General features: G+C 39.7%; 1 protein-coding gene across 1 annotated transcript in view; it reads right to left on the bottom strand.

Moving 5' to 3' along the window:
• The window catches only part of TESK2 (testis associated actin remodelling kinase 2), a 70,231-nt gene that overhangs the window by 13,837 nt on the left and 44,195 nt on the right, over nt 1-12,199 (bottom strand). Inside the window, exons 4-5 of the mRNA XM_008924348.2 lie at nt 11,214-11,360; nt 936-1,018 (exon numbers count right to left, since the gene is read on the bottom strand). Coding sequence (XP_008922596.1) covers nt 936-1,018; nt 11,214-11,360 — 230 coding nt within the window. The remainder of the gene's footprint in view (nt 1-935; nt 1,019-11,213; nt 11,361-12,199) is intronic.

Genomic DNA, 12,199 nt, shown 5'->3' with positions numbered 1-12,199 from the left:
ACACATTGGCTGCACTTATCAGTATTCTGGAAATTAAGACTTTGTTAAGCTTTTACATCAATATTTCACCAACATTAACACAAGCCTTTAGGCCTCCCAAGATATGGTTTTAGGATACATGCAGTCTAAAATCTGTACATAGCTGAGATCAACTTTTATTGTTCTCTTTGCAGTCAAAAGAGCTGGAAGGCTTTTATTTATTTTACTCAGAAGCACACACTGGAGAAAATCTGACGGCACATTTCACAGTCAGAATACTCTGAAATACACAAGTTAATATACAGAGAGAACAATGAAATCCTTGTCCTTGATCTCCCTAATGGAGGGATGACAAAAGGACTATTTCTAGTTGTGACAATAGCTTGGGACAGTCACCTGTGCATTCCTCAAATGAGTTAAGATTATAATTTCATCCTAGAAAAAGTAAAATGGTGAACTACGGTAATTTTATAATTAATTTTACTCTTTGTTATAAACCTGGATCTTAACAACTAATCCAGACATTAAAGGGAGTACTAGAATGCCCCAGATACTATTTATGAAAATGGAAAGAAGCTAAAGTTGCTTGGAATCAACAAATGACATGTATTACAAAATCATCCCAATCCAGAGTGTTGGACAGTATTTTTGTGGGGTTTTTTAAACCCAGAATTCCCAAGTACCTGCTTAAAAGATGAACTGAAAAGCTTGAGTAAATCATCTACTCATTGAAACATTTTTGAAGAATAAATGTCACCACTAAACATCAAAATGGACAGTAATTAAGGCTGGAACATTCTGGCTATCCAGCCTGCAGTTCCAGACCGAAGACTGAGGATATTTTTTGCAAACTCTGTATCAGAATGCAACAACAGCCTCAGGGATCTGGCTCTGACTGGAGCTTCTGACCTGCAGTCTCGCTGCAACTCTCAGTCTATTTAGATTAGTTCACATACCTGTGATCAGGAATTTTCTCTGCTAAACCAAAGTCTCCCACTATTGCTGAGTATCCATTCTCATCGTGTTTTATTAAGCAGTTCTGGAAAAAGGAAAAAAAAAATAAAACCAAACAGAAGTGTTATTGTCTGGGCATGAAACATCTATAACGTTTGTTTTATCTATTTTTAATCTGGAACACAACTACAAAATATATTTTGGAACACATTCATCTATGAGAAGCTTTTGTTTGAGAGCAACCACCCTCTTCCCCTGCCCTCCCCCTGCACAATCACATCTGTCAAACTTGAGATGCTGCGAACAGCCTTCCACTTAGTTAATAATCCACTTAAAAACTTGCTGAGAAGCAGGCAGCCACAGGCAGCACATACCCAGCTAGGTAATAACAAAAATTGAATTATTCAGCTCCCTTGTGCTCAACTACATGCAATGCACGCTGTTCCCTATGACACTTTAAATTTTCTCTTTACCATTTACCTGTACCTGACCAGAATACAAGATCAGAGCAAACTCTACATGCCTTTGTCTATTTTGCTACTGAAAAGGAACTCAGTGCTTTGCAGCAGCTTTTCATCAGAAAATATAAGATGTGACAAAGTTACATGCGCCTTTAAAGTCTCAACATTCTTTATTTTACAGTGCATTTAGAAAACATGATTTAAGGGAAAAGTCTAATAAAGAAAAGCTGTCAGTCTTTTCCTTTCAAATGTGCCCTCCAGTGTCAGGATGGAGGGCAATTTAAGGACACACACAGATAATTCTGGGCTGGCAGCAGCACATCACACACAGAGTATTATCGATTTCTTTTTGTTATTTATTTACAACTCTTTGACCATTCCAATACCACACCTTTCCCCTTCTCATCAAATGAATCCATAGCTGACTTCCCTGCATTTTTTGCTGTCCTGCAATAGGTAGAACAAGACAGAATTCATTCCCTTCCCACATGCCTTGTTCTGTATCTTTCTGCAGGCAGTACAATAGCAGTGACAGGCAGCAAAACCACTGCTGATTCCTACTGAGTGGTACCCTGCATTAATTAGCTAAACAGCAGGAAACACTTTCTAGCTTTATTGTGCTTGGATATACAAAAGCCCCTCGCTGACCCCGACCATTAGCTTGTCTGTATAATGCAGCTACCAAGAAAAGTGAGTCCCTTGTCTAAAAGATCAAGTTCAGGTCATCACTGTTTATATTATTCAGAGACGACCATGGCTCAGGCCATGAAGTAAGTTTTCTTCCTGCCAATTAAAAGGTTAAGGAAGCCATTCCTGTGATCATGTAAAGAAAATGCATGCCAGCCTCTTGAAACACATGCCAGGCTCCTGAGATGCAAAGCTTTATTTGTTTAGCATGACTCAAGTATAATAACTACAGTTAGCTTGGGGATTCATAAACATGTACCAAGTTAAATCAACTGTGCTTACCCAAAGAGCAGCAAAGCTTCTCAGCTGCGGCCTTTGTTATCTTGTATCAAAGAGCGCATTCATTCCACTCGCCTCTCTTTAAACATTTGGTCATTCTAAGTGGACTTAAAACTGAGAAGGATAAAACTTTTCTGAAAAATCTTACTCAGATGATTCAGACAAGTGGAATTTCGTTGTGTACCACACAGAAACAAGTCCATGAGGACACCAGAGATTTTGCACTGTTCAAGAAGGCTGATACTGTTTTATGCAGAAAAATTTCAGGTTGCTTTTCTGCCGCAGATTTCTCGGCAACTAAAGATGATTCTTAATTCAATGTTTTTTGAAGAAATCTCTATGATTCATAAACACTAGTTATAAAAACTAGATTTTCTTCTTCCATTACTTTTGACTATATACATTTTGTTCATTTTTAGTAGCAAGACTGCAACACTTAATTTTACCTTCTGAGTTTTATGGATTAGCGTTATTCTCCAATAACCCCAGGTCTCCAAAATTTCAGGGAAACATTTAAAACCAGACTATTGAAAGAACTACTTTCAACATAAATAAAAATCTGTAGAAACCTATCTACTGACCCAAGGATCTGCAATAATTTACAAGGCTGCTTTGATACCAAAGGGAGGCTTAAAATCAACATCATCCTGACAGCAAATATTCCTTCAGCTTCTTACCAGCATCTAATCACATCCCATTAGACAGCGATACGTCACCAACTGAAGATGAACAATCCCACCCCCCAACAAGCCCCAGGCAGTCCCAGCTCTCAGGTACAGCACTGAACCATTATACAAGTAGGTTATTCCCAGATAAATCATAAATTAAGCCAATGCTGCTTGACAGCTCTGAGCTCCCTCCCCGGTGAGAGGTATTTGCCTGCAGCAAAGCCAAGGCTCCCTTTCAATGCAAGTGCTTGGAGAGACCAAAGAGTGCAGACAGCCCACTGCTGTGGGGTCCACAGGTCCTGCAGGAGAGGCCACTGCACCAGGAGAAGGCACTGGGGAAAGCCCAGGGCAACACTGGGGCTACAAAGTACTGATCACTTGTTCTGCTGTGGTGGGCTGCACAATGTTAAGTGACATGAAGAAAGAAGCTAAACTGTTCTCTCTCATTAGGGGAAGCTTGTTTCTTGTTTGCATGGGAAGAAGTGCTGAGTGTGAATTTAAATTCATTAGGATATGTACTCCAGTACAAGAGTGACTTTTTCATTCATACTGATATCAGCCACAAGCAGGTGACACGCACCATACAATAAAATCCCAGTGTCACTACACATGCTCACTGTAGTGAAACTAAACTGATTTAATTCAACTGGGGCAAGTTTTTAAATAGCTAAGCACCAATTTCCTGGAACCCAGAAAGAATGGAAGCCTATTCCCAGCAAAATCAGTAGTAAACCCCTTCTACATATACTAGCATGGTCAGATGTCACTTTTCCAGCCTCTATGACTTATTCAAGGCAAAGTTGTGTGGACAGTGTGCTGAGATTCTCCAGCACCACCATACCCCTCCTCCACCTTAGAGATGCCTTTACACGACGCTGCATAAAACCCATAGCACAGATAATTGAGTTACCAGATTTAAGATGCAATTCATAAATAGGTGACTGAACACAGCCCACAGTAACTGGTAGCTCACGTGCACCCAATGAAAGACATCTCTAAGAATTCACATTCTACCACCAAAGTAAATCAGGATCAAAAAGAGAGAAACCTTCATTAAAGACTAAAAGGTTAAAAAGAGCTTTTGAATTTAATCTAGGGGTGGTTTCTCAGCAGGAAAAGTACAATAGTACATACTGCACTGTTTCTTCTAACAAAGTGATACTTCTCAGTTTCTAAAAAGAAAAAAAAGTGTTAGCAATGTGGTATGAAGAAGTTTCATTAATGGATTTTGGCACAGAAATGCAAGAGTTCAAACCCCTTGCTAGTGCAAGAGCCTCTCAAGAACTGCCTAAGAACAGAAATGCCAAGCAGCTTCACAACACGGGCTTTGAGAAAACACTTTTGACTTACTATTGTACTATTTGTATAAGCTGCAAGGCAATAAAATATGACAACCTTTTCAAGATTTCTCTTTGGACTCCTACAGACGGGGAAGTTCTTTCCTTTGGCAGTTCACACAGTTTAAGAGGGCACTATTTGACTTCAGTTGGGTTCTCAAGAGTGGTTTCTTTTTCCAAAATAGGAACCCCATCAGTCCTTCCTGAGGCAGTCTCTTAATAGAAGCAAGGAGCTCTGTACAGGAGCCCTAAAGAGTTAACAGAGCTGTTTATGCAGACAGATGTGAAAGAACATAAAGCCCCCTTTGTGTGTTACAGGAGCTTAACATCTGCTTTGCACAGCATAATCCTACTAAGACAAACGCAATATTCTACTCTCCCTTTTACATAAACAAAAATCAAAATAGACTCAAGAGTTTCAGAGTTAAAAATAAATTGCTTAGATGAAGAAACTCCATAGTTTTGTTTTATGGTATGACATACAAGCTAAACTCCTCAGACACTTTACTGCACTCCAGAAAATACAGAAACACTACTGAGTGTCACTTGCAACCTTCTGATGACTGTTACTGAATTGAAATACTTAAAGGCCAATTGAGATGTATCAGCTATTTTTAAAGTGTTACCCTCTAGGAAAAACACCATTGACAATTAAATGCATAATGGGAAGTTTACAGTACTAGATACACTTCTGAAACTAATATGTTTAAGGGATGGGCTCCTTTCGGTTCCCAAAGTCCCAGTAAAAGTTTATTATTGTAACTAGAAATAACCATTTGTAACAGCTAATTTTTTTCAGTGGCAGCTCTCCCCTGCAGTGCAAAATATCCACACCAGAGCTTAGTGCAGCACAAAGGGGACTTTGCAATTGCAGCAGCAAATATGAGACTCATCAGACAAAGGTGCTGTTCACTGCTTGGGGTTTATTTTGTGTTAAAGAAGCAAACAGCATACAAGGTAGGAAGTCAGGGCATGTCACTTGCAAGCCCAAAGGCAGTGAATTTATGTTACATCAGATAATCCACAGTAATTGCTTACATGCAGGATTCTGTCCCGTAGTAACTGAGACTGCTCCTCTCTCAATGGGAGAAGGCTGAGCCATTACACACAGAGAAGTGAAAGCAGATGTTGGCAGGAATACACACGCATTCATATGTGTGTATATATCTGTGTATATTTCTTCACAGATTTTTATCATCAGTGGAGCTCACAATGTCCCCTAAAACTGCTCACAACCTATTACTGATTATAAAACCTTGTTTTTAATTATATATAATTCTGAAAACTAAAAGGCACTTGTTTGAGGGTTTGCCAAGTTTGTTTTTAATCAAGAGCTTTGGTGGCGGGTTTTTAGGGAGGGGGTGTTCAGCTACAACAGCTCAGGTGCTTGGGAGAACAAACTTAGAATATGTGTTGCAAACAAATTTTTAAATAACAAAAATAAAAAAATCCTTAAAATGTTAGCCTGTGGTATCATACCAAACCTGGCATGTTCTCAACTTGAAACATGATGAGACCTCTGTGTAAGATGCATCTTTTGCCACTGCTGCAAAGAGTAGGCTGGGACAGGCACGTGCTGCATGAGGAATTTGAGTGACTAAGGTGACAAGAAAGAGGATGAGTCCAAGCCAGGGCCTGGCAGGGACCAAGATCAGGGTCTTAAGCAAGGTTCCTGATATAGGGGAAAAACCCCAAATACTATTACAAGGACATAAGAACTGCAAGTACAGCAAACAGGTGGTGGTGACAGGGATCAGAGCTAACCTGGAGCAGCAGAACATGGGGAGAGCTAGAAATGGCTGAACAAACTAAAGACCAGAACACAGAAAGATTGCTTGGATAAAGCATCAAGGGGGAGCAACAGGAAGAGGGTAAATGCAGTCAGCCAGACAAGGAGATTGATCAATAAGGTTGGTGGGCAGGAACTGGGAGTAAAAAGAAAAGAAAAAGTCTATGAACAAGGATGAAAAGCCTAACCAGAGGCTGGCATGGTACACTAGGAGAAAGGATTGAGTAGTAACAGAGTAGGTATGATCAGTCTTGGAAAAATGGGCAGACTCCGAGATGTTCACTTCTCACTGCCAAGGCATCTCTCCTGTCCCTCTCTCTATTCCTCTTCCACACCAAAAACATGCAATGTGTTTTAGTAGCAACAAATACAAATTAAAAATACTTAATGTATACTTCATGTTACTTCATGAAGCAACAAACACCTTCACCATGAATATCATGGTTTCCAACCCTAAGGTAAAGTGCATCATGTCACTTTCTTCCATTGTTTCTAAAACTAGTAGGAAGTTGCATACAAAAACTCTGGATCAAAATAATAATATTGCAAAAAAGATGGGATGTAAAACTTCCTGTAACAACTTTCCTTCTTCCCCTTATGCATACACATTAAGGTAGTATCCTTAATTACATGATCACACAGTTTTCCACCTGGCATCCATGTGTTTTAGTGCACGCAATGGATTCATGATGATGGTGAATTGGGGCTGTACATAAAACACTTGGACCACTATTTTCAGGACCCTGGCCACTCTTCCCACATAAACAGCAGGGTGACAGAAAGGCTGGGAAGAGATGAAAAAGAAAGCCTGGGTTGCAAATGAAGCTCTTCTGTCTTGTGGTTAAGACTATTGCAGTGTTGCCCTGGGATCTGGACTCTGGCCTTCCTCAGCATCACAGGAGGAGTCTGTGACAAGGAAGCTACTTTAACACAATTTTTCAGAGGGCACACAAGATTAGTAACATTCTCTGCTTCCAGAGGTCAAACCTGACTATTTTATAAGTGCTGTAATGTTTCTAACTGTCTCTGAGATCACTGAGCATATTGCTTTGAACTTAAGCACATAAAATGCCAAACACTCCAAACAAAAGACTAAAGTCTTAAAACACATACACAACATTCACCAGTATTCTTGCTTTTAGTCTGTCATAATAAGGCTGAGTTTACTCATCTCCCTCATCTCAGAGGTACTGTAAGAATAAGTTCACTGGTATTAGGGCAGTCACTGGTGTGAGCTGCCAAGGAAATCAACAGTGCTTCTAGAACAGGGTTTGACTGCAGTGCAAATACAGTGTAAACAAGGTGTTGAAGAAACTCACTGTGCAGTAGTAAGATATTTGTTTTGAGGGGTGAGGTACAAAAAGATTGCCATATTCTTTTTGCAGGCTGGACACTTCTTCCCTGCACTGTCCCAAACATTGCTATTTTAATTCTACATTACAACAGCCAGAATATTGCAAAACCAAGTCAGATTAAGAAAAAATTATATCACAATTCAGTGGCTTCTATTGAAACACTTTCAATGTTTCACAGTATGATTTCTGTTTTAACGATTGCACTTTCTGTAACTAAGACTTTCAGAGTTAAAATTCATAACCAGACCTTCTTGACAATTGCTGAAAGATGAAGAAAATCCTCATGATTCCAGGATGTAAATACCTACAGCGAGCCCCAAATAAAGAACAATTCACAGGGTTTGCTATGGACAGGGGACAGGGAATGAGCCAATAAGGCAGGCTGTCAGAACCCATCTATGGCTTAATCTCTGCGTAAATCTTTTTATGACAAGTCAGAAGTGGGGACAGCACATTTCTTGGCTTACAAAGCGTACGAGTCACCCTGCCCACACCCCCACTCTCTGCAGGCTGGAAAAGGCCAGTCTGACCACTTGTACTTTCTGACAGATTCAAGCCAGGCTGTCACTACCAACCAGGGCAGATCAGCCTGATCAGCTCCAGCAGCCCAAGCACGGAGCTGCTCACGACAGGGGTGAGTACCAGCTGTCTGGGCAGCACACTCTTCTCACAAGCACTGCCTCTCTCTTTGACAGAAGGGCATCGGGAAGGGCACCGGTGGGATGGCAGGGCTGACATCCCCGTGGGCTGTCGCATTGACTACAGTGACCTACATCTACTCTTCTCTACCATTCTTCCCTCTGGCCTCCTGCAGTATCAATGCTGTTCTGCTACTCTCCACACGGTACCATTAGGAAGAGAGATCACCCTGCTGTAGACTAATGGCCCAACCCACTTATTTTTCGATCTCAGATTGGCAGAGGATGGGAACTTTTTCTTTAAAATGCTATGCAAATACATAGACACATATAACACTAAGAGCAAGACAATTCTGCTGACATAACTGACATAGTAAAATTTATGTATCACACCATCTGCTCCAGGAAGCTCCAGGAAACAGAGATTTTCCAGAAAAAAAAGGCAGAAGTACAGGTCTAAATTAATCCAAGTAATTTTAATAGTAAAATTCATATTACAGGGACAGTTTGCTGTGGGCTATTGTCTTAAGGGTAACAGTTAAAGCACGGAGACATTATTGCACAGAAAGTCTCAGTTTCTTTCTGTTCACAGTTCAGTCAAGGCCAAGAATTTTCCTAGAAAAATGCTCCACTCTCTCACCCTGCAAGCTCACTGTCTGTTCTGACTTTTGCAGGTCTAAATCCTTGTCTTTGCTTTCATTTGAACACCAAAGCATCACATCAATTACTGAAGTTTACCAAAGAAAGGTATACTATAGAACAGTATTGAATCTGCCCTTGTTCAATCCAGATCAGAAGTTCTCTCCCAAGGAAAGAGTCCATCACATTTTCCTTCAGCTTGTTCACACACCAACTGTTTACTGGTAGGAATGAAGATGACTCACCCTACCACCAATACAAACCTGGTAAAAGACAAGGCATGTCCTCAAGCAGTAGCCAAAAGCCACAGTCTGAGCACTGAAAATTTTGGTGACAGGTTTTTCCTATGGTTATCTTAATTTTTTTGCTTTGGAACAAAGTGACTTCTTTACGATTCAAAAGGAGAGTAATTTGTCCAATAGATTTAAAGTATATTTCATCAATACAATAACACACTAATAAAATTCACAAGTTGTTTAAGGTGGGTGTTTAAGGCCTGGTGTTTCATCTACTTCCCTTCCCAAACAGAACAAGGGAAGTACATACATCACATAAAAAATACTTTTAAAAGTAAATTTAAAAAAAACCCAAACAAACAGAAAACAACCCAAAATACCCAAGAAATTTGAAAGTTTCTAAACTGATGACTTAGACTTTTATCCTGACAGGTTCCAATGTGACCCACAGAGATACTATAACTTTAGTGCTAAGAACAATCCAAATATAGCATAACTGCTAATAAATTCTTAGGGTTTGATATGTGGTTCATTTGTTTTTAAATAACCTCACTGCTTCCTGTGGCCTCCGATGAGTTTGCTGTTGCTGGGACATCACAAACCCCTCCCAGCGGGTGCACTTTCCAAACAATTGGCATTCAACAATAGATAACACTGAAGCAGTGGCAGGGCAGCTCCAGAGAAGGGCATACAGTTATGTAAAGCTGGGAACAAAGGCATTCACAGGGATCCCAGGAAATGGGATTTTCATATGACTAGCCATCACAGTATGTGTTATGATAAATGCTGCAGGCACAAAGTTCTCCTTAGGCACTTTGGCTCCTTGCAGGAACTCTACTCTTAAACGTACTAAAATACCTCCAGAACTGAAAAAGAAAGGGGAACACCAAGTTATCTTTTCAGATATCTTTATGCATCTCTTCTCTGCACACTCCAAGGTGACTGAAATGGAGCTTTCTGAGCGTATCATGTCAAAGTGACGTGACTCCAAGTACGGGCATTTTTCATAAATTTGATATTCTTCTTGGCAGAATTCAGCCCCTCTCTCTTGAAAGAACAGCCAAGGAAGTATTTTATGACTTCACTGAAATACTTCTTTCATCACCAGTTCAACTTTTTTTCCCCACTTTGGCTAAATGCACACTCTACATCTGTTTAACACTGCACTGAGGTAATGTTAAAAAAAAAAATGAAAACTGGATGGAGGACTAGTAGTCACTCACATTTGCAAACACACTGTGTTGTGGTTTTTAAAAGCTGTTTTTAACCTTAAAAACCAGTTCCTTTCAGACTCAGATAATATTCTTCTGGATGCTTTTGATTGAAGTGCATTATGAAGTCTTCTCAAGAACTCCTGTCATATTGCAGGTCCCCAGTGAGCTTAAACCAGCTCATTAGCTCCAGACAACAGGACAGACAGGACAGCAAAGCCCTCACAACAGGCTGCAATGTATGCTAAGACCCAGTGTGAATACTGGGACAATCTGTTCACAGAGCTTAGTGCTCCTATGTCAATATTTCTTGCCGAGCTTGAATTAGCTGGCTACTTCAGCCAAATAAATTCATACAAGTTGTCACTAAAGCAATTAAAAAAATACATCTTTGTCCATTGAAAACTCTGCCACTGAAATATCATTCTGGAAGAAACTCTGAAATTTGAACATTTTAGGCAAACTCTTTTGATCTTACTGACTTTAGAAGTGAGAGAAACACTTAACACAGAATTAGTAATGAAAGGTCACTCTTCCTACAGAAGATTTGTGAAATACACGGGGAAACAAAAACAACAAGGAGATTTTAAAGTGCATTTGTCATAATCTTCTCAATTGGGTTCTTTATATGATTAACCTGTTCCAAATGTTAGGTTGCTGTGCTTAATTATCCAGGGATTTAAATACTTTACTGAACCACAATTCAGAACTAAAAAACCCTGCAGCTGCTTTCTGAGAAATCCCAAGCTGAACTCATTTAAGGAATGACCTTCCTTTAGGATAGTAATTTCTCTAGTTCCCATACAAACATGTTTTGAGGAAAGTTTCAATTCTATAAACTGTGTTTCAATTTATTTCTCAAAATGTCTTAGATCACACCTTATAAAATAAGAGTTATCTGCCAAAAGGAAGAGGAAAAAAACCCAACAATCACTTACAGTACCTTCATTAAAAAGTTCTCTTAAGTTTATAAACGGTACCTTGGATGTAAGGTCTCGGTGGAAAATGCCTTTATAGTGAAGATAACTGACCCCCATAGCAATGTCATAAGCCAGTTTCACCCTCACTGTCCAGGGCAGATGCTGGTTACTGTCTAAGAGCTGTTCCAGGTTACCACAATTGATGTACTGAAAAGACAAAGCAACATTTGTAATTAATTATTTAACTTCATATATTGACAGGAATGTAAAAGTCATAATTACACAGGTGATCTCAGCTCAGTTATGTATTAAAACTTCTTCTTTTCTTAAGGGCTTGAGAGGCACAAAGTTTGCAGATCAAGAGAGGCTGAAAATGTCTCCCTTCATCAGCTGTATCGACGCATTTATGTTAAAGATGCATGTGACAGCCACCACTGCATTAACTCTCTGGTACTTAAATAGAGCCTTCAGAAACACCTACAATATCATATCACCCTCTCATTTCCAGTTTGAGGAAAATGAGGGCAAAAAAGGATGAAGAGATGGCTCTCATATAGGATAAATCAACAAACAGCAGGCTAAGTATCCAAGTGTAGGTCATGGAGCCTGATCAAGTTCCCAGATATCAATTCCCTAAACTGAAACAGCATCAAAGAAAAATATTACAATGTGTTGCTGTAAGTTCCATTTTTTTCACTGCTCTATCTACAAGTTCTAATCAGCAATCTGATTCCCACTGTGTTTAGTACTAAATCAACCCCATCAAACGGTGGCCCTCATGAAAAGGAAAGTACATTAAGTAAGAGATAAATGCTATAAAAGACAGTGAAACAAAGCAGCACCTAAATGACACTAAGTAATATAAGCCAGGGTTAAGACATGGCAGCTCCACTGCTCAAATAATCATTACAGAAACACAGCTTATGCTTTATGTATAGACCCTTTATACCACACCAGCAGCTACATCGTGTTTAAGTAGCTTCTTGTTTCACTCCCAGCCCCAGTCCCCCACCAGCAACCAAGCAGAAAGGGTAGCTCTCTCCAGA

Source organism: Manacus vitellinus, unplaced genomic scaffold (genome assembly GCF_001715985.3).
Source record: "Manacus vitellinus isolate BGI_N305 unplaced genomic scaffold, ASM171598v3 scaffold_21_pilon, whole genome shotgun sequence".
NCBI classification, from domain to species: Eukaryota; Metazoa; Chordata; class Aves; order Passeriformes; family Pipridae; genus Manacus; species Manacus vitellinus.
The sequence above is the reverse complement of the archived record's forward strand: the minus strand, read 5'-3'. Positions and strand labels throughout refer to the sequence as shown.